This window comes from Microdochium trichocladiopsis (assembly GCF_020744255.1).
Source record: "Microdochium trichocladiopsis strain MPI-CAGE-CH-0230 chromosome Unknown B0I36scaffold_9, whole genome shotgun sequence".
Lineage (NCBI taxonomy): Eukaryota > Fungi > Ascomycota > Sordariomycetes > Xylariales > Microdochiaceae > Microdochium > Microdochium trichocladiopsis.
The window spans coordinates 635,422-655,768 of record NW_025763552.1 but is presented as its reverse complement, the minus strand read 5'-3'; the positions used below and the strand labels follow the sequence as shown (position 1 = coordinate 655,768).

The following is a 20,347-nucleotide window of genomic DNA, read 5'->3' as shown; positions in this document are numbered from 1 at the left end:
GCGCCTGCCAGGCATTTGACAAAAAGAACCGACGCACTTCACCACCAGCAACCTGAGTGAGCGCCCTAAATATTCTGTCACGCAGCCCCCCATTGAGCCTTCGGTGTGCCAGCCCTGCGAGCTGGCTGCTGGGGCGGGGCAAGCTTCCAGTCAGGCGTGGAAGGGACATGTGCTACTACCGAGAACCAAGCATCAGTCACGCGAGTCATGCTTATCAGGCTCGAACTACTGGAACGCCGACAAGTGCTTTGCAACACCAATCGGCCGGGGACGGCGACATCCAGGAGACTTGCAAAAAACCACGCGGCAAGGAAGAGCAAAAATGGACTAACAGGGAGTCGAACCCTGTACCTTTCGCAGATGAGGACACGAGAAACCAAGGAGGCGACGTGATGCAAAGCGAACGCTCTACCAAATGAGCTATTAGCCCGGAGGGATTGCAAAGGCGGTGAGAGATAGCTATGCTATGACCGACTATGTTTACACATTGTTGTTGGCAGCTTCTGGACGACAACTCGTCAGGAATGCTCGTCAAGAATGCCACAACTCCGCTGCAAGCCTGTCATGGTGTCCTCTCATCATAAAGCTGTGCTTCAACGTCGGCAACCTGCTGGCCAGAGCCATCAGTATCTCGCAAAGTATTTCTGGCCGTGTCCCGACTTTCTATCCGGCCTCGTGACACCACAGCTAGCTGCTGGTGCTGGAGCAGGATGTGCAGCTATCCACCGACCCTCATGACAGGACGTGAGACTCAAGACATGTGCTCGACGTTGGAGGCATGACTTGGACTCCGCCTCTCCCAGGCTGTCATGTCGTCGGCACGTCTAGCAATTCCATCCGCCATCAATGCTTATAGCATTGCCAGTGATGTATGAAGACTCGTCGCTGAGCAGGAAACAAACCAGGTCCGCCACCTCTTCTGGTTGTCCCTTTCTCCGCAGCGCAATGTCCGACAATGTCTCCTTATCGTAGTCTGCTCCTCTGCCCACTACCGTGGCGGCGGCAGCAGCAGCGCGAGACATTGGCGTATCGATCCTTCCACTACCCTCGTCTCATGATTAGTGTTGGCGTCAAACCAAGACTCGACCAGAATGTAAATCAGTCTCGGCGGAGCAACTCACGGGCAGATGGCGTTTACTCTCACTCCCCTCTCCCCAACCTCCTTGGCCGCGGATCGTGTCAGCCCGACCACGGCATGCTTGCTCGCCGCATACGCCCCTGTCCTGGGCCTCCCCGTCAGACCCGCGATGCTCGCTGCGTTGACCACGGCGCATCCCCGCCCGCGCATCACGGAGAGCTGGTGCTTCATGCAGTACATGACGCCCGTGGCGTTGACGCCCATGACGAACTCCCACTCGTCGGCGTCGAGGTGCTCGACCAGCCCGGCCTCGCTGGCGATGCTCCTGGGCACCACGCCCGCAATGTTGGCCGCGCCGTTGAGGCGGCCAAAGTGTGCGACCGTGCCTGCGATCCAGGACGAGACCTGGTCTTCCCTGCGCACGTCGAGCGCGGTGGTGATGATGCTGGTGCTGGGGGCTCTGGTGAGGATGTTTTCTTTTGCTTGCGCGAGAGCCGCGGGCTGTACATCAGCGAGGGACAGCGATGCACCGCGTTCGGCGAGCGCGACGGCCGTGATGTAGCCAATCCCCTGCGCCGCACCCGTGACTGCGATGACTTTGTCGCTGAATTGGCCTGCTTGCCGTGCGTCTCTGGTAGTATGACCGCGGCCTTCACCCGGACCGATCCTTGGTCGCAGACTCGCAGTCGCAAGAAACTTGACCGGGACAGGCACGTGCTTTGCCCTGAGGTACTCGCCAAGGTTCTTGGCCAGCGTGTCGAGCTTGCTGCCCGAGTTGTAGCCCCTGTCGAGGTGGTTCTTGAGCAGAAAGTGCACGGCGCGGATGTTCTCCAGCTCGAACCGGTCGATGCGTCCGCCGCTGTACTCGTGCGGGCCGAGCAGCTGCTTGAGTCTGTCGATGGTCAGGAATGTGCGGAGCCATTGCCAAACGTCGCCGCCTGCGTCATGGGAGACAAAGAGGCCAACGTTGGCGTCGGAGGCTTTATCGCCAGAGCGGGCGAGCGCTATGGTGCCAAGTGGCGCGTGGACGGTTGGGCCATAAGTCTCTGGAGAGAATGGCTCAGGAGGATCGTATGATTCCTGGGGGCCGTAGACGCTCGTCCTCGGGGGTAAAGGGATAAGGATGACTGTCTTGTTGCCGTGAGCCGGGTTGAAGAGGAGATGTACGCGGTGGCAGCAGGCGGCCTGAGGGATGAGCGTGACAAAGTACTCCCAATAGCTCTTTGCTGTGGATTGCCGCAGGTCATTTGGTCGAGACACGCCCTGCTCGGGACGTCAGTCAGTATTGCTACATGTCACCTCCAACCGCACGACACGTACCGGACACGACTGCAGGACCGTCTCGTACAGCTTCCTCGCGAACCCGTCCGGCTTGCTGCCATCGAAAAGCTCCGCCCGGGGCCCTTGTGCGAAGATGCGGAAATCGACAGTGGCAACTTCTTGATTCGCGGGGTCGGCAGGGCTTGTGCCGTGTACCTGGAATTTGAGCATTGTGAACTGGCTCATAATCTCCTCGCCGATTGCATGGCGAGCCTGCTCCTCCATCCACTGGCACTTTTCTTCTATGTCCAGCCCAACGAGATAGAAATGCCACTCTGCCTGATACCCGCCGTGGGCCGTAACACCCACACGTGTAGTATCAGGCGGCGGCAGACCCTTGACGCCCGAGACATGGACATAGTCCTCGCTGATCTGTTCGAGCTTGATGTCATGGACAGATGCCACGACATCAGAGTTGAAGTAGAGAGGCCCAGAGATCTCGTAGACTAACTGCGATGTCACGGTCTCGATGTTGACGATGCCATTGGATTCTTTCTCCTTGGCAACCCGGCATTCGCCATTCGAGAATACTTCTGCAATGGGAAAACCGAGATCGAGGTGTTTCTTGGCGGCCATGAGATCCTTGAAGCGGCTGTAATACCCACCCGTCACGAACACGGAGCACTCGATGAGGTGACCGGCGATCAGTGCTCCCGCGAGCTCGTCGAACTGGTCGGAGCTCCAGTTGTGCCACCACGCGGCGAGGCCGACTGTCGGCGCAGCATCTGACACTCTACTTCCGGATCAGTCTTGTCTCTCTAACTTTGATGGGCAAGATCGTGGGGCTGAAATAAAATCTGTACCGTCCGCAAATGACCATGTCCGCCCCCTGGCGCAGCGCCTCGGCAATCCCCAGACTTCCCAGGTACGCCAGCGCACAAATCGGCTCATGGCCCATTCCTCCAGCGTCTTACCATCCGCTGAGCTGCGGAATACACGCCCATCCTGAACCATCTGCTTGAATGGCGCTGTGACATCGTCGCCTTCGACCCATGCGACCTTCAAGTAAGGATAGCCCTCTCCTGGACCATGTCCCTGACCACCAGAGCCAGCAGCTCGGTGTCGCTGGCCCCCGCGTTGACGGCGACCTTCGTCTTGTTCCGCGCGATATGCTCGATCGCGGGCTCGAAGCACTGGAGGAAGGTACTCGCGTACATGGCTGTCTTCTTTCGCTCAGAGAGGGGCATGGGAGCCAAGGCGGCGGAATCTTGCTGTGCTTTGCCGGCCCCGTAGCCCGTCATGACATTCTCGGACAGCCAGTCGCCTACCACAGCGTCGATGTCCGGATCACTTGCCAGGCGCTTCATCGCGGCGACACGATCGGTGAAGCCGCCGGATGCGCCGCCGATGCGGATCGGACGCCGCTGAGTTGGCGGAGTTGCTGCCATGCTTGATGAGTTTTCGAATATGAGGCCTGACTACGAGATTTAGTCCGCAATCCTTGAGCGAGTACGTGTCCAACTATCGTCTGAATTCCTTCGAGCCAAGCAGCCCATGTGCTAATGTAAACCACGGCCGTGGTAGCCGGATATCCAAGTCCGCGGGAGAAGCCCGTTACCCCACACTCGGCACCGCGGAGCCCTGGGTTGGCGACGGGACTGATTCAGTAGCGGCTTTTTCCACGATTTCGATGATTCAGTTCCCCATCTTTTAACCTCCTTATGCCACTTGGTGCTCCCATTGGCCAACCTGCTGGGCGGAGACGCACGAATTGCGGGCCATGCCCGAGGAATGTAGTCAGAACATTGTCCTCGCGATGGCTGTAGCTCGCAATGAACATCACTGCCAAGTGCCCCTCGTCAAATCCACACAGTCCGTGTGTGCCCGAGTGGCAATACAGCCTTGCTCATACGAATCACGAATATGGAAGCGGAAGCAACCGAGTACATCAAATCGCTGAATGCGCGTTCAATCGGGTCTGATGCAGAGGAGACATGGTATTGCGTCGCTGTAAGTGCGCGTCCCATGACTTCTTGTCCTTTGCATTGGCGTGAGCATCTTCAGCTGACATTGTATCTACATGCCGACTGGCAAACAAGGCATGCGCATTCGCAGCGAGTAATCAGGGAATTCTTGTGGCCGAAGTGTTTCGTCAGGCAACTTCCGGTCGCGACGGAGACTACGAATACCACCGTTTCGTTCTCAGGAGAATCAAAGGCGAGCTTCTACCTAAGCCCCATTCCTGGCAGCGTCTTTCAGTTACAAATACCAAAAGAACAATGCAACAGAAGCCCTACTCAAGACCGGCATAATTTACGGCATACCACGCGTGATCAATGCCTACCGTGCCCTCATCAGAGCAATACCGTCGCCGCAGTCCAACGAGACGTCCTCCATTCGCGCACACATCACCAACCCTTCCGACACCGACGCCCGTGGCGAGGCTTACATGCGCGGCATCTTTCGTGCCGACCTGGACCCATTCCTGGCCAACATGGACGCCCACTGGCCCGACCTCCGCCGCCTCGTGGTCACCACGATATACGGGTATTACCAGTCCGACACGGCAATCTTGGACGCGGTGACGACGTCGCAGCTCAACGTCGCGAGCCTGGTGCCCATGGACGTGCCTGTGGAGGTCGGGTGGCACATGCGTGGGGTGGTGAGGAATGGCGGGACTCGGGAGCAGCTGGAGTTTGCCTGGGAGATAGCTATCGCGGTTTGCAGGATCTGTGAGGTGAAACTGAAGAACCAGATGCCTAGAGCCGAGGATGTGATTCACGAGGAGAGGCTTATCCGGGACTAGGGGATCTACGTTTGTTACAGCTTGTTAAACCCTCCGGCTAATTCAAAGTCCTTATATGTAGCGTTTGGTTTCTCCAGCTGAGCATTTACGTAGGAATGAGGCTGCGGGATTATGAAAATATCATCCCGACCTCCTGCCACACCGCGCTGCTCTTCGAGCACATGCCCGTGGACAACCAAGCACAGCGAGTCAACACTCAGCAAGCCACCCAGCTAATGGTTCAAAAAGCCAACGTTGAACAAGGCCGACGTCTAGTGTGAGACCTACAGAAATGTTGCTAGGTTCAGCTCAGCAGTTTAGGTGCCTTCTTCCGGTGAAGGCAGCATATCGTGTAGACGCTAGTGTCTGGGAATGCGTGTCGATCCGCTATTCGCAGGAAGTAGCGAGGCGCACGTATGAATTCTAGAGCGCCTCTCGCAACGATGGCTTGAGATCCGCAAGGAAGAGTATGGTGTGATGGAGTGCCGTGCGGTGTCTCAGTGGGTGAGACATGGCGCACGATGCAAGATCCGAGATACGGGTTGCTGGGTCCGAGGCATGTTTCCGAGACCGATCCTCACCCACATGACTAAAGCAAATCCCGGGGCTGCCCTTGATGGCCGTGTTGGTGGTGTTTGGTGGTGCATCAAAGCTGGTCTTGGGGGAGGGGGGATGAAGAAAGTCTGGGACGGTGCTGCTGATCCTAATTAGTGCCTGTAAAGATGCAGCGGTTCACACACCAGTGTCTGACTTTATAAACGCGAGGCAGACGACAATGGCGGAGCAGGAATTGTCTTGGGAAAGGCACGCCATGCGGATATGTGATCTTGAATTCTGGATTCAGCGTGGCTTGCGTGCGCCCGCGTGCCTGCGTATGGAAAGGTTACACAGGACCCTCGGGTCGCCGCAGCACCGCCGCCCGGTTTCGCGGCGCTCGCTGGCTCTGAGATGCTATGTATGGTAGGGCACGCAGGGGTTGTGCTTCAAGCAGCCTGGTAGCGGACATTGCTTCGCCGTGGCTGGCTGGCTGGCATGACTGATGCTGGATCACATTGCTGCTCTTTTGTTGTCTCACCCTATGTCAGCCCCAACCGACGCCGAAACGTCGTGGCAGTTGGCCCTCATTCGCTAGGAAGGTCTGGCCTCTCCATCACGTGCAGGTTTGCCGACTGGCAGGCTCGTAGGTCGAAAGCTGGCCCTCGCAAGGTGGTTGAGGATTCGTACAGATAAATGGAGCGAGTCAGACATGCACAAGCAGGGGTCATTGCGCCTTGCGCATGTCCCTCATCTGCAAAGGCATGCCGTCACCACGCAGCGCGTAGGCGAAGGCCTGCCTCGAGTGGCTTATGCACGCCACCTCTGCAGCTGATTAGGCAGTCGGCCGAACGAGCGGAGAGAAAGACACCCGCCAAGTACACCATCTGTAAGAGTGCTGGATCTAATTCCGTGGGCCCCGCCTTGCTGATCTGGGCTGCTCGTCCAGGAGGAGAACGGTGTTTTTGCCTCGCACTCACTGATGGGTAAAACGCAGCACGCCTTTTACGCCTCTAAATGCACAGGGGCGAGAGCGAAGTGTTGATTCGCCTACGGGTCATGTTGCAGCAGCATCCAAGATTTACAGTTGTCGATTATCATGATCTTGCAGCTCCAGATCGGAATCGCCTCTAGCCGAGACACGGGTCGGGGTCCTCGCGAATCGGGTACCTTGTGGATACATTGGTGATCTGAAATTCGATTAATGTGATCGGTTGGGATGCAAGGATGATGCGGTCTTGGCATGGGCGGATCTGTAGCCCGTTGTGTTTCAAGAATCTCGCCAATGGTGTAGGCACATGCTCCGCTCGCACAGTTTGTTCTTTGACGACATGTCACCTTTCTGGCCAGAGCACGCGTTGCACAGCGCGAGGGCCACCAGACGGAATGCGGAAGGTGTTCACTAATCCACAGCCAGAGGGCTAGCATGGTGTCACGAAGGGGGTCCGATCACCATGACCCAGAGTCTCGTGCCAGTCCACGATCAGTCATACGCATACTGGGAAACAAGGAATACCCCCTCAGCATCAAAGCGCGCATCTTTGTAAAACCGAAATCACAACGGCGTGCTGTCCTGGCCGGGTGTGTAGCACGGGTGTGACAAGGATGCCACTAGGGCCGACCATTTCCCCGAGATCCAGGAACTTTGGGAACCCTAATGGGTGGGTACGGCCCATGTGAATTGCCCGGCGAGCCCGGGGCGGCCCGAGGCTCACCACTCTAGAAATGGCGCGTTTGTTAGGAGCGGGCCGCACAAATGCGCCAGTTTTAGGTTGGGGCACTTGCGGCCCTCGCCCCGACACCATGGCTCCACTGCTCGGACCGTGCTGGGATGCTTTCCTTTTTCTCTGATTTCCCTGCAGCCGGACGAACTGATCCCAGCCAGGCCGTCATCCAGTCTCGGCAGCTGAATGGCTTGCTGCCCACTGAGCCCCACCACAGACTTTACATCATATCAGAAGCCTTCGGACGTGGTTGATTGGCATGCGGAATTTTGCCCGTCTGTTTCGTCCGTGCTGGTCCGGCTTGGCAACAGGGTCTCGCTGGGCGGCTTCTTCATGCTTGCACCATGCGTCGCCCTCGACCCACCTGTGTAACCTGATACAATCTGGCTGCGACATGCCATCCTACCAAGTAGGGTTGAGAATGAGGCTGAGCCAGCATCAGGCCGACAGCTTCAGCCCACATGAAGCAGAACAACAACGGTCTACGTGCCGTAGGTCGACTTGGCCAGCCAACCACCTGGGACATTTTCTAGATGGGTGGTTAGGATATCTGGATATGCTGCTCCTGTACCACGTCTTTCGAACTGCTGTGCTGGGCGATGGATAATTAGCGCAGCGGCTTCAGCGCCCACGAACCTCGGCGCTTAGTGCCAACCCCCACGTTATCACTCGGGTCCCTTGTGTCTCTGGGCAAGAAAGTCCGGCGGGTGCACTGCACTGGCAGGGCTGTTACGCCCCGCCACCCCGCACGCCTGCCAGGGTGTTATTGATGGCTTGTTGCGTCAGGGAGGCGGGCACACTTGACTGTTGGTCCTGTACCAGAGCGAGCATAGTACCAAGGACCAGGCACCGGGGCTGACTCCGGACAAGCGCTTGGGACGTCACACACTCGACTGAACCTATCAGGTGGTGTGCTTCTAGCAAGCAAAGGTTCTAGCTTCTGCATTCTTGATCTGAGCTGCACCCTGCACCGATCTGGCGGACGCACATGCTGCCCCGCGATCGGGCCAACCACACACCACAAAGGCGTGCTGCAACGACGATCAAGCTTGTTACATTACACAAAGACACAAAGACACAAAGAGGAGAGATGTGAAGCTGAGGGAGGGCGGCCACTTTTGTTTATGGAGACTTGAATCTATCATTCTGGCATCATCTGGAGACAGGATCGTCACCGTTGCTGGGTAGTAGGACCTCATCCCTACTCGATCAGACCTTCGTCACGTCACTGGCTACTGATGAAGTTTCTTGATATTGCCTGACCTGCAGGGAGTTGAGAGACCACGGTATTGGGGGTTTGGACGTCACCCCTTGTAATCATATTTTTACGCACTTGTAGAAACCCTTGCGAGTTTGTCTTCTCCTCACCAAGTGACCCGTGAGCCTAGGAGCTGGCCATTTCTAAGAGACTGCAAAACATCATGAATGAATAACGCCGTTGTTGGATGGACACCCTCCCTGAAGAAACCGACATGCGGAAGACAGCAAAACCACCCGGAGCCCCTCGCATTAAAACAAAAGATAACCAAGTGAATGAATGCAAAAACACCAGCGTGTGGCCCAGCGTCTATCTACCGCCGCGTTGAACCGGACTTGTCCTTGCGGCTCCTCTTGCTGCGGCGGGAACTGCTGGTGGTGGTGGCTGTCGCGGAAATCTCCCCGTCTGGAAAGGCGTGCGTGCGTCGCTGTATTAGCCGATAGCCCCTCCCTGACAGGCAAAGTCTGCGGCTGGCAAACCACACACAAGGGGAAGGAGGGGGGGTGGGGGTGAACTCACCAAGAGGCGTGCAAGATGCACAGCACATGTGTCCGCACAAGTTGGGATAGGTTTCCGCGTAGGGCCACCCCGTCACGCCAGCACCACTACTGCTGCTGCTGCTCGGCCCCGCCGCACCACTAACATCATCGTCATCGGCACTACTACCACCAGCACTACCACCGCCGCCACCAGCAGTGCTAGTAGTAGCAGTACTCGCCCAATCCTCGTCCTGTTGCTGCTGTCCCCACACGCCGTCGGCGAGCACCGAGTCCCGCGGAGCCGGAGCCGTGCACCAGCCAAAGCTGTTGGGCCCCTGGCCGCACTGGCAGCAGTGCCAGCCCCCGCCGAGGTCCCCGAATGCGCAGTGCTGCAGCGTGCATCTCGTCCCGACGGACTGCATCGCCGCTTGCGTCTGCGAGTTGCAAGGGCCAGATACACGGCCCCTGCGCACGTCGAAGTGCGCGCGCGGGCAGTACAGCCAGTGGACCGACGTGTGCGAGCAGGGGTGCCTCCGGGGGTGGGCGCGGCACATCTCGGCAAAACGAAACAGGAAAGAAATAAAAAAAGAGAGGCGTGTCGGAAGGCACGAAGAAGGGGGGGGGGGTTGTTGTTGTTGTCTGAGCCTTGTCTTTTTTGCCTTTCCTTGGAGGTTCGTTTTGCCTGTTGAGTGTTGGCGGAGTAGAAGGGTCTCTCTTTCTTTGAGGCCAACTGATGGTAATAGCTGCTGTGGATGCTCCCGCTGCTGGTGGAAGTAGTGGGCCTTGCTTCGTTCGAACGACGAGGTTCAACTGAGCCACTCCGGACCGAACCAGTTGGTGACTAGTGTCAGGCGTGGTCACCCTCTGTCGTCGTGCTAGGGTTGTGCCCGATTCGCAGGAGAGACGTAAAAGCAGTGGAGGGGTCGAAGTGGTGTTTCGGGAAGAACGAAATGTGCAGTTGCGAATACCTGACTGTGGTCTGCGGAAAGTCCAGGAGGAACCCTTATTATATCCCGGAGCCGACTACAACGTGTTGGCAGTGGTTCCACGATTGCGCTCCCACGAGCCGTACGATGTGCATCATGGGCAGCGCAGGTGCTTTGTATGCCACCCCCATGCTGTCCAGTCAGGCTGTGAACGGGTCCCTTTTGCGCTGGACTTTTGCGCCTCCTCGTTGGTTTGTGAAATGATGGGCTTTGAACGAGATTGTGCTGAGAGTATTCCCACCTCGAGTCAGAGATTGGCGTGCTGTCAAAGACGGAAGGAGGAGAAGAATAAGCAAGTCACAGCCTTTGTTCTTTGCATCAAAGACAGACCCCGTCTCGGGTACAGTCTTGGAACACGGGTGATGTCAAAGGAGTAGGGGGCTGACCAAGAATGCAGTGCTGTCGGCGGCCACTGACTGAGGCAGGCAGCCCCATTGGGCCTCCCATCCATCAATGCTCAGTTGAAACCGAACATCACCTGGGGCGACTTTGGAAGGGGGCTGCTCTTCTGGGGACCCCCGGGGTCCAGCTGATTTTGGGTTGGCGACCATGGTCGGTCCGTCGCATGCCGGCCGTACCGTGGTGCAGGGGTCGCCGCAGCGGAAGAACCAAGCGGAGTGCGGCGGCGCCAGCACATCACGACGTGGGGAAGCAAGCAGCGCTGGAAGGGTGGTAGGAGGACACTTGTATTCGGATCTGAGGTGTTTTCTGCACGGGCACGCAGACAAGATGGCCGCCAGGCAGGTTTCAGAGCCTCCGAAAGGCTGTAGATCGAGGCAGTCCTGGAAACGGCTGCTTGCATGTTGCAGCCCCGATGTTAGATCTGGCATGGCGTATCTGCACACTGAGAAGGTGTGCCTCGCGACGCAGGCTTAATTATGCGTGGACGCCCTGGTCGCACGGGGGAAGGGCCCAGAACAGCCAACAGCGTCGAGGGTGTGAACCGGGAAATGGCGATAGGATCTTGGCAGTGATGAGGCACCGTGCACCGACGGGGATCGGGCACCCGCGGTCTGGTGTGGTGTCGTCGTGCTGTCTCGCTGGCCTGTGCCACGATTAGACGCGGCTTCCGATGGCTTGGGAGCCCAAGACAAGAGTGCTAGTGATCGTGTTGAGCAGTTGCTTTGGCTATGACCCGAATAGGCTAGGCATGCTCTTTCTGCTGGCGAGACAGTTCCGGGCGGCCTCTGCGGTCCCCGGCACTAACGCCCGCGACTGGCCTAGACTCTGTGGGCGAGCTGGCCTGCCGAGTCCTGAGGAGTTGGCCAGAACTTCACACAGCAGGGGTCCCAGCTGAATCCAGACGGGATTGCACAAGCGGAGGGGATGCTCCCACAGACGGCGGCTCGGCACACGAGCTGTACGTAGTGGCGTCGCCTATTGCTGAGGGACATGAATGTCCCAGGCATGTTCGCCTCCAGCCGCGGATCTCGAGGACTGCTGTTGGTTGAGTGTGACGGCAAGCCGTGTCATGCCCTTTTTGGGGTCGGTTGTCGTTATTCAGACCGGGAGTGACGTAGGCATTGGAGATCGGGCTGGGGTGTCGGGGACAAATACAGTGATGCGACCCTGGCTGCTGGGGATTGTCAAGCGTTCCATGGCCGTACAATGGCGGTTATGTCCGTTGATCCGACCCTGGCTGGCCTGCCTGTGTTGGGTCCTCCCTCGCCGGTCTTGCCCATGTTGAGCACGGCCGAATCCTGTGGGCGCGTCAGGGGCTGCCCGAGCGCAGAGACACGACGCTGCGTAGTGTTGGCCACTTCCAGACATGATGACCGCCCCCCTGCCACAGCGAAAGGGCGCCTCAGGATGGTGGTGCTGAACTCGGCGGGAGGGCCTTTGCTTGCACTGGTAGGACCCCTATGTCGTCTTGTCTTGCAGGCTGGTAGATCGGCGATCGACACTGCTCCGTCGCGGATGCTGGTAAGCCTAGGCACCCACATCTCCATTGGCCACGTTCAATGAGACGCTATTAGATGGCATTGTGACTGATGCGCTTGCGTGGCTGTCTGGTGTCGGCTTTGTCGATTCTAGTCGTCAGCAGCGGGATTGCGTGACCCACCCGCCATGGCTCTGCAGCGCTCCCACAAAGTTGTCGGGGGACGTATATGACACGCTGGACATCGCTGCGCCTTGTCGCGTCGAACATGGTGATGAAGTGTGGTCGAAGCCCCTATCCCCAGGCCAGGGCGGTCTGGCCAGGTTATGTATTCACCTGGGAAGCCAAGCAAAGCCAGCATCAGGGTCGCAACTACGTTATGATCGGGGGAAACCTCCGTTGAGCCAACCGGCACTCGAGGAGCACAATCGCAACTCGGGCCGAGCGGGATTAACCGAAACCGCCCACGATGCATCAAAGAAGCAACTAGTGGCCTGTAATCCGTGTCAGACAGCGCCGACACCCTGTCTCCGCTCGGTGTGCCTTTTTGCCTCATTGTCAAGCTGGGGGCTCTGAGTCTTCATGGGGTGCATGACACAAGAACACAGGGGCTAGCGGCTTTTGCCTGTGTGCCATTCCCACTACGCGCATTCACAATACAGGGCGTGCCACTGCCCGTCTGCCCAAATGGGCCCCCAGATGTACCAGGCGACTTGAGCGTGTATGCGAATACCGCTAGGATCACCTTCTTGTCTTCGAATACTGCTCTAGATTAATTGCGAGCAAATGCAGTAGTGCATTTCTCGAAGAATGCTGGCTGTCGCTAAAAGGCACACACGGCACCCCACATGCCAACGGCCCCCCCTGACATATCTCGCCCTTCAGCGGCTTGCATGCTGTAAAACCACGGACCGGCGGGCCAACATCCCACACAAAGGTAAACACAGAGATTCCTCTCCTTCGGCATTCTCCATGACCTAGTGGAAAGAGGTTTGCTATAACTGATCCTCACATTTGAGCTTGTGTGCGGAGCTGCTGCAGCATTTTCTCCCTCATGGCTCTAAGCCAAATAATACCGTTGCACCTACTAAACTCTTGTGAACGCACATTGGTTCGCGCGCGTGAAATCGCAACTTTAGACAGGTTGCATAAATAGCACGAGTCCAGTACTCCGGATCATCTTGCGGGCAAAAGTATCGGACTGAGCTTACGTGCTCATACTGCAACATCACTACACAAACGATGCTGCATTAGAGTTGGTTTCATTTCACAAACGACCGGCGATTTCCGTACAGTACGCACAAACCCTTGCACAGGATTGTGCACTTACTTATCACAAACAAAGCCTGCCCCAGCAGGGGGCTACTGATAGGCCGAGAAGGTCTCGAGCGTCCGCCCTGCCGTGTGGTGAGACAACTGCCCGGATTGGGCAAGTGCTTCAGGGCGCACGCAACGTTAACAGCGTCGAAGTCAACGAGACGGCATAGACTGGATGGACTGTCTGAGAATAAGCACCTGTTTAAGACGTTTTTCTGACCTTTATGGCTGTATCATACTGCTGTTGCGCGTGTGCAAGTGAAACACGTCAGTAATAATAGGTGGAGATGAGGTAGAGATCTTTCAGGCGCGGCTCCTGAGAGCGACGTTTTTGGAACCCGCGTTGACCAAGCGCCGATATTCTGAGTTTCTTGTCATAGTAGTGCGCTTCGAATAATGCGGCATTACTGCCCTTATCTCTAGAACCTCCATCGGGTTGACTTGCCGCCAGCATCTGTCCCCACGTGGCTGCGGGTTGGCAAAGACCTGCCCAGACACCCACGCTAGCGTGCCGCATCCGTCTTTTTCAGGTTTCCAGGGCGGTACAAGCGCGTAACGGCAATGGAGCTTAATACCCACATGCCAGAGCAAGTTATCCATTTTGACCCGAATTCGGCAGGCACCATGTGCCATGAGCAAGGTGATAGGCTGGCGACGACGAGGATCGATCTTATTGGAACCGCGTGCTAGGATGTCGTCGCTTTTTACTGGCGTGTCGCGACGGGGTTCGCCAAGGTTTCTGAGGATACGCAGACCAAAGCTTAGCGGACCGTTGGCATGCCTCACTTGCCCGACGAACAGATCTCGACATTCCTTTGCCCTTCTATTAAAGATGCATGTACTGTGGCGTGCGAGGTTGTTACATTATAAGGATGCGCTGTGACCGGAATCGATGGTGGCCATTCTGATAGCTTGTTAGAGCATTCTTGGCCTCACTGATCTTCCGGGCCAAATAAGGCCAGTATAATCACCATGCGGCCCCATTCCCTGGTTTCGACAGTAGTGGCAATGGCCAATGTTGCAGCTGGGCAGTCTTTGAACGCCAGCAGTGGCTTTATTGGCAAGGGCATCACCATGTTCCACCCGACTTGCGCCTCGGCATGCAGAGACACCCTCGCTCCGTACCGCTTGAGCTGCTCAACTGTTCATAACACGCAAAGCAGCTTGGATCATGACATGGAAGCTCGCCACATCACTGCCAACAAAAGATCGCTACCCGCAGTCAACGGCTCAGTCACGTTCGAGACATCCCCCGGCTGCTATGCGGGCGACATGGCATACCTCCAGAGTGTGGCATACTGCATCAGCACGCGCTGCAGTCACGACAGCAGTATCAGTCGTGGAACGCTCGAGGACTGGTGGGCAACATACCTCATTGGCAGCGATCCAACACTGCCAAAGCCCGTCGTGCCATACCGTGAAGCTTTGTCACACACTGCTGCCGCCTCTCAGTGGTCTGTGATTGGCGACAATGAGGTGCTCAACACGCCGTCTCTATCGAGGGATGCTGTATACCTCGCCAACTACAACGCAAAGTATTTCTTTGAATTGTCTGAGGAGCGCCATGTGGATTACGGGTAAGGTTGCTGTCCATTGCCGCGCTACCTAAGTACCTTAGGAACCACCACTAACACCAACATAGGCTGATTCTGTTCATCTCTGGCCTTGTCGTCCCCATCTTCACATCCTGGCTGCGCTTCCTTCCGTTTCCGCATAGACTCACAACTCGCCTCCGCGCCATCGTCGTCGACCCGCCACTCATCGGCCGCCGCCACCGCGAGCCTGTTGGCCACGCATTCCTGATGCCGACCCGCGGCCAAGCAATATTTATTCTATACCTCTTCGCCATCAATATCACCCTCTGCTCGTTCGGCTACACCACCACTCCCGCGACGGCCGGCAGCACAAACGCATGGTTTCCAAAGCCCACGACGGAACTGCTGGCCTACATCTCCAACCGCACCGGCATCCTCTGCTTCGCCAACCTGCCATTGCTCATCGTCTACTCGGCCCGCAATAACCCGCTCCTGCTCTTCCTCACCGACTGGTCGCACTCGACCTTCCTTCTCATGCACCGGTACATCGCCGCCATCGCGACCGTCCAGGCCGCCGTGCACGCAGGGATATACTTCTACCAGAACCTCTCCTCGGGGGCGTTCCTCGCGGTCACCACCGCCAGGTTCTGGATCTGGGGCATCGTGTGCATCGGCGCCATGGTGGTGCTGCTGCTCCCCGCGAGCATCTTGCCCCTGCGCAGGAGGTGCTACGAGGTGTTCCTCGCGCTGCATGTCGTGCTCGCGGTGCTGGTGCTCGTGGCCGGGTATTTGCATGTCTGGTACCGGTTCGACGGGCGGTGGGGGTACGAGAACTGGCTTTTGTACTTGGCCGTGCCAATCTGGGGTGCCGAGAGGGTGCTGCGGATCCTCAGGCTTGCCAGGTTTGGCATCCGCCGTGCGACTGTCACCCTCATTGTCGACGATGATGGTGGGGGTCGCAGTGACACAAGTGAGTATGTGCGGGTTGATGTCCCTGGGGTCGTGGTCAAGGGGTATGCGTATCTGTATTTCCCAACGCTGAGCTGGCGATTGTGGGAGAATCATCCGTTCTCCGTTGCTGGCAATATGTTACCGGTTGAAGAGCCGTACGACGGCGTCGACCTCCAATCGTACAAGCTGGAGAGGAGGGAGCCGAAGACATCCAGCAGCGATCACAGCACCAGAAACGGAAGCCTTGCTGAGCCAGATGGATCTTCCATGTTCATCAACCGACACTCAGCATGCTACTCTTCAGATATCGCCACCGCCAACCAGATATCGCCGATGCGCACCATGCACTCAGATACGGCGAGATACTTTGTGGACGCGGAGAAGCGGCCTGGAGTCTCAACGCCGGACTCGCGAAAGTCAGCGAGCTCATTGCGAACATGGACTCGACAGAACAGCACCACCACGATAGGCGGTGATTGGGTCAGCAACAGCGAAAGTACGAGTAACGTGTTTTATCAGCGCGGCTCTACTTTCTTCGTACGTGCCTCGGGCGGCATGACGTCTCGGCTACGTCAGCTGGCAATCAGGAACGGCGGTACAGCTACGCTATCAGTTCTGGTCGAGGGCTCCTATGTCCCACAATCACATGGGGGAGTGGCGAAGGCGCCGAATCTAGTGGTCATCGCTGGTGGCGTGGGAATCACGGCCGTGGCGCCTTTGGTCCGGGCCAGAGTCGCTGGTGGGAGTCTTGGTGGGCGTACAAGGCTGTACTGGGGCCTGCGAAGCCACGGGCTGGCGAGGACCGCGAAGGAGGCGTTCGGTCAGGAGATGTTTGCTCATGGGATACTAGGGGGCATGATTGTAGCAGGAGATGGGGGAGGGGATGGTAGGCTGGATATCCGGAGCATCCTGGACAAAGAGGTACCGAATACGGGGCACGAGACAGCAGTCGTCGTGTGCGGCCCTGAGAGGATGGCGGACGAGGTGCGCCAAGCCGTAGCCGAGCTGGCAAGAGATGGCCGACAGGTGAAGCTGGTGGATGAGGCTTTTTCGTGGTAGACAATCACGACTTCGCGCGAAAGAAACTGAAACGAAAAGTCCATTGACTTTCAAGCACAATCATAACCCGATTAGACCAGGCGTTCGTGTTTTACACTCCAGTCAATGGGACAGACCACAGCCTTGGTCCGTCACAGTCAAGACTAGCCAACCTCAGCAGCCCATTGGTCTTGTCCTCCCATACTAACATCCCTGATCCGGCGCTCGTTGTCACCTTGCCCTCCTCGTCTCTCCACTGCTCATGTCCTTCCACGTTGTCGTCGGTTCCGCCTCTACTGAACCTCCATTTCTGCTCCTCCTCACTGTCATAAACCTCGATGCTATCGTCTGCCCCAGTAAAGACAACAAGCTTTCTCCCGCCATCAACAAAGCTGAGCTGCCTCACTTCGATCCACCCTCCTAGGAACGCCCTAGCATCTTCATTGTCCGTCCTCGACTGCTCCACGGACAGCTGGCGCTCTGACACAGGCTCTCTCTTCTCAGTATCAAGCACGACAACCCGCCCGAGCTCTTGCGCACCGACGGCCAAGAGCTTTCCCTCCGGATGCCAGGCCAGAGCGCGTCTCCATCCCATTCTTCTCCCTTCTTTCTCGCTGTGCTGCTCCCACACCGTCGACCCGTCCGAGACGTCATATACGAACAACGCACCCGTCCCGCAGGTCGCGGCCAGGTGTCGCGAGTCTGGCGACCAAGCACCTGTCCAGTTCTGCCCGTCCGTGTCGAACTTTTGCTTCAGCTCTCCTGTGGCAGCGTCCCAGACCCGGATCGTCTTGTCCCACGCCACGCTCGCGAAGAACTTCTCGTCGGGGCTCCATCCCGTCCACAATATACAATCAGTGTGACCTCTTAGCGTGGCATGGTCCTGAACCTCGACCCCCGCCGACCCCTGTCTGAGCGAACATATCTTCATGTCCCACGGCGCGCTGTCGTTTGATCGCGGTCTGTCGCCTGGGTAGTACACCATGTATCCCCCCGAAGGGCTGAACGTCCCCGACTTGGTACTGTGTCGCATGCGGCCGTGAACGGTTCTCTTTGTAGCAATGCTGTGCTCTTCCACAACTTTTTGGATCGGAGATGTGAATGACTTTTGTAGCTCAAGAATCTGTTCTTCGTTGAGGGCGATGCCCATGGCCTCGGAGAGCTGTGCCGCCACGCTCGTGGCAGTGTTCCCTACGATTGACGAGATAGCGTTGTCCGTGAGCTCTATCTTGCTGGAACCGAGAGGAGTGTCAGACGGAGGTTCACCATCCCGAGCGACGTCCCAGATAATGATTGTCGGCTTGCCGCTACCACTGCCATCGCGCCGTCCATTGTCGCTAGACACCAGGACGCTGCCTTTCGTCCCTGGCTGGAGCGCGAGGCTCTCAATCTCCGAGGAGTGTGCTCTGAGCACGCTGACCACCGTCCATGTGCTTGTCTCGAGAACGTGGATATCGTGTGTCCCTGCTACGGTGATGGCCAGACGCCGGCCGTCATCGCTGATGCACGCACTCTCGCAGCCCGAGAAGGATTTGCCGTCCTGTCGACCGTAGATTGGGGGCAGCTTCACATCCTCCTGGCCCCAAGACTTGTGCCCGTTGTGGGCGTAGGGGTAGCTATCGCCGGACTTAGTGACAAAGTCCTTGGCGATGGCGTAGCGCCAGTCTTGAAAGAACTGGTAGCTGCTGTAACTGACCATCGTCGACTGTTCGATTCGATACCCAACGGCTGTCAACGGTGTTAGTCAGACTGGCAATTGGCGGTTTTACTGTTGGTGAAGTGAGATTACGGTCAGTTATGAGGCGACTTTCATTGAAATGCCATGACTCACCAGGCATGGCTGCTGCCTGCGCTTCATGGCCCGCTATCACAAAGCTCTATGGTTGGTCCTCGACGCGTAAAGATCGGCCAAGCTTGTCCTGGCTCCGGAGAAGTTTTTGCATTGATTCGTTGACCCCGCACGTACGGTGGCGAAAGGAATGGCGGGCTTCTGGGCACAGGGTGAGAGCTGGCTGTGGCGCTATCAATTAACTGGTATCACATACTGCTGGGGTAAGATCGCCGGAGCCATGAACATACTTGACACTCAAGAATATGTGTGCAGGGCTACCCTGATTATCGTGTCATCGCGTTTGAGGCAAGTGTCCTAAACAATAGACAGTCTACCATGTTTCGAGAGAGATGCTACTTGATACTCACTGCATCATGTATGCTCGGCTACCGGCTCTATTAATAGAATCTTGTACATTAGCCAGCTGAGCATCTGGCTATTGAGTGGCCTGTTAAATGCGGGGTCCTCGTCTGAGGGGATGCAGCCTTACGACGAAGAACTCTCGGAAGTCCTCGCTCTCTCAATGACAAGACAGTAGGCTCACAAGGTCGTCGGGACCACGACACTCTGAGATGAGGACATTGCGTATTGCCTGCTAGGAATATTTGGAGTCAACATGCCGCTTCTCTACGGAGAAGGAAGCAGAGCCTTCGGACGGCTGCTGGAAGAGATAATGAGGAGATCTGACGATCAGTCAATCTTTGCATATGGCGACCTGATTGATGACGACAACGAAGACGCATCTGTTCCTCATGACATTGATGCAGCAACTGGAATGGAAGTCCCTGCCTCTGCCGCGAAGGCATGTCTGCCGGACACCCCAGCCGCCTTCCGGAGTTCGGACGACATCTCATGGTACGGAAGTCGCTCGGGCAAGCATTTCTACTGGACCCAAAAAGGTATCGTCATTAACCAGCCCAGCATCGCTCTGCCATCAGGCGAACTGCTTGCACCGATCGCCTGCAGCGTGGCAGATGGGACAAGGCACCAGCGGTTGGACACCAGGAGGCTATGCCTGATTCTTGACGCCGGTTTCGAAAGCGGCGACGTGGTGTTTTGGAGAAGAGGCGCATCCCTGACACTTGTTACACAGCGGTATCTCGATCGCTTCATGCGCCACCGCGATATATATTTGTCAACCGTCGATCATAAAGTCTTTCCGCACCGCGAGGCCCTCTTGGTTTCTGCCAGTTTCTGGGAGACATTCTGCATTCGTAGGACGTATCCTAACCTTTATGCTCGACGTGGCCCGAGAGGAGTGACCTATATTCATCTACACTCTCGATTTCCGAGGGCCCCCTATACTGATAACATATTTCTCGACTACACGACTCGAGGTTCGCATCAATTTGCGCTGCATATCCGCTTCCGCTGCAGCGGTGTGGATATGCAACCTTTGACACAGCATGAATTGACAAGATCTTCGATCGACCTTTACCGCGGGTTGAAAAAGAAGGCTCTTTATGTTTGTCACCAACGGGCGGATTATTCCATGGCCGAGCTCATGCTGAATACACCTGAGTACAACGAAGATATTTTTCACCGGATAGCCGACAACGACTACCGACCCACAATCGCCTGGAAGCCCTGCACGGATATTGATGGTTATCACATTGGCCTTGTCAGATTGCCAGATCAGCGCTTCATGCTGGACACCAGTTAGCCCGCAACCACAGCTGTAAGAGACATTGA

At 56.9% G+C, this 20,347-nt stretch overlaps 8 protein-coding genes and 1 non-coding gene across 9 annotated transcripts; 3 read left to right on the top strand and 6 right to left on the bottom strand.

Annotated features, from left to right (window-relative positions):
• Positions 1–323: 323 nt before the first annotated feature.
• On the bottom strand, positions 324–430 carry B0I36DRAFT_t144. Its single transcript has one exon. It is a non-coding gene; the product is annotated as a tRNA-Ala (tRNA).
• A 394-nt stretch (positions 431–824) lies between these two features.
• Positions 825–3,296, bottom strand: B0I36DRAFT_366489 (uncharacterized protein; the record flags this gene model as incomplete). The annotated part of the gene is made up of 4 exons (XM_046159307.1): positions 825–1,041; positions 1,122–2,341; positions 2,399–3,131; positions 3,202–3,296. The coding sequence occupies 4 exons, from the start codon at positions 3,294–3,296 to the stop codon at positions 825–827; spliced, it is 2,265 nt and encodes a 754-aa protein (XP_046008098.1).
• Positions 3,297–3,399: 103 nt separating this feature from the next.
• On the bottom strand, positions 3,400–3,786 carry B0I36DRAFT_366488 (uncharacterized protein; the record flags this gene model as incomplete). Its single annotated transcript, XM_046159306.1, has 1 exon — positions 3,400–3,786. One exon carries the CDS (start codon positions 3,784–3,786, stop codon positions 3,400–3,402), a length of 387 nt encoding a protein of 128 aa, XP_046008097.1.
• Positions 3,787–4,332: 546 nt separating this feature from the next.
• B0I36DRAFT_415976 (uncharacterized protein) lies at positions 4,333–5,144 on the top strand (the record flags this gene model as incomplete). The annotated part of the gene is made up of 2 exons (XM_046162062.1): positions 4,333–4,348; positions 4,588–5,144. The coding sequence occupies 2 exons, from the start codon at positions 4,333–4,335 to the stop codon at positions 5,142–5,144; spliced, it is 573 nt and encodes a 190-aa protein (XP_046008096.1).
• A 3,622-nt stretch (positions 5,145–8,766) lies between these two features.
• B0I36DRAFT_162856 (uncharacterized protein) lies at positions 8,767–9,870 on the bottom strand. Its single transcript, XM_046148683.1, has 2 exons — positions 9,159–9,870; positions 8,767–9,044 (listed from the first exon to the last, which is right to left on the bottom strand). The coding sequence occupies exons 1-2, from the start codon at positions 9,670–9,672 to the stop codon at positions 8,953–8,955; spliced, it is 606 nt and encodes a 201-aa protein (XP_046008095.1). The 5' UTR covers positions 9,673–9,870; the 3' UTR covers positions 8,767–8,952.
• A 518-nt stretch (positions 9,871–10,388) lies between these two features.
• B0I36DRAFT_162847 (uncharacterized protein) lies at positions 10,389–11,055 on the bottom strand. The gene has a single exon (XM_046148682.1). The coding sequence runs from the start codon at positions 10,932–10,934 to the stop codon at positions 10,470–10,472; it is 465 nt and encodes a 154-aa protein (XP_046008094.1). The 5' UTR covers positions 10,935–11,055; the 3' UTR covers positions 10,389–10,469.
• A 3,253-nt stretch (positions 11,056–14,308) lies between these two features.
• On the top strand, positions 14,309–16,845 carry B0I36DRAFT_250962 (uncharacterized protein; the record flags this gene model as incomplete). The annotated part of the gene is made up of 3 exons (XM_046150577.1): positions 14,309–14,877; positions 14,943–16,055; positions 16,278–16,845. 3 exons carry the CDS (start codon positions 14,309–14,311, stop codon positions 16,843–16,845), a joined length of 2,250 nt encoding a protein of 749 aa, XP_046008093.1.
• A 91-nt stretch (positions 16,846–16,936) lies between these two features.
• On the bottom strand, positions 16,937–18,523 carry B0I36DRAFT_415973 (WD40-repeat-containing domain protein; the record flags this gene model as incomplete). The annotated part of the gene is made up of 2 exons (XM_046162061.1): positions 16,937–18,291; positions 18,373–18,523. 2 exons carry the CDS (start codon positions 18,521–18,523, stop codon positions 16,937–16,939), a joined length of 1,506 nt encoding a protein of 501 aa, XP_046008092.1.
• A 748-nt stretch (positions 18,524–19,271) lies between these two features.
• Positions 19,272–20,318, top strand: B0I36DRAFT_352770 (uncharacterized protein; the record flags this gene model as incomplete). The annotated part of the gene is made up of 1 exon (XM_046157148.1): positions 19,272–20,318. The coding sequence occupies one exon, from the start codon at positions 19,272–19,274 to the stop codon at positions 20,316–20,318; it is 1,047 nt and encodes a 348-aa protein (XP_046008091.1).
• Between the last annotated feature and the right edge of the window lie 29 nt (positions 20,319–20,347).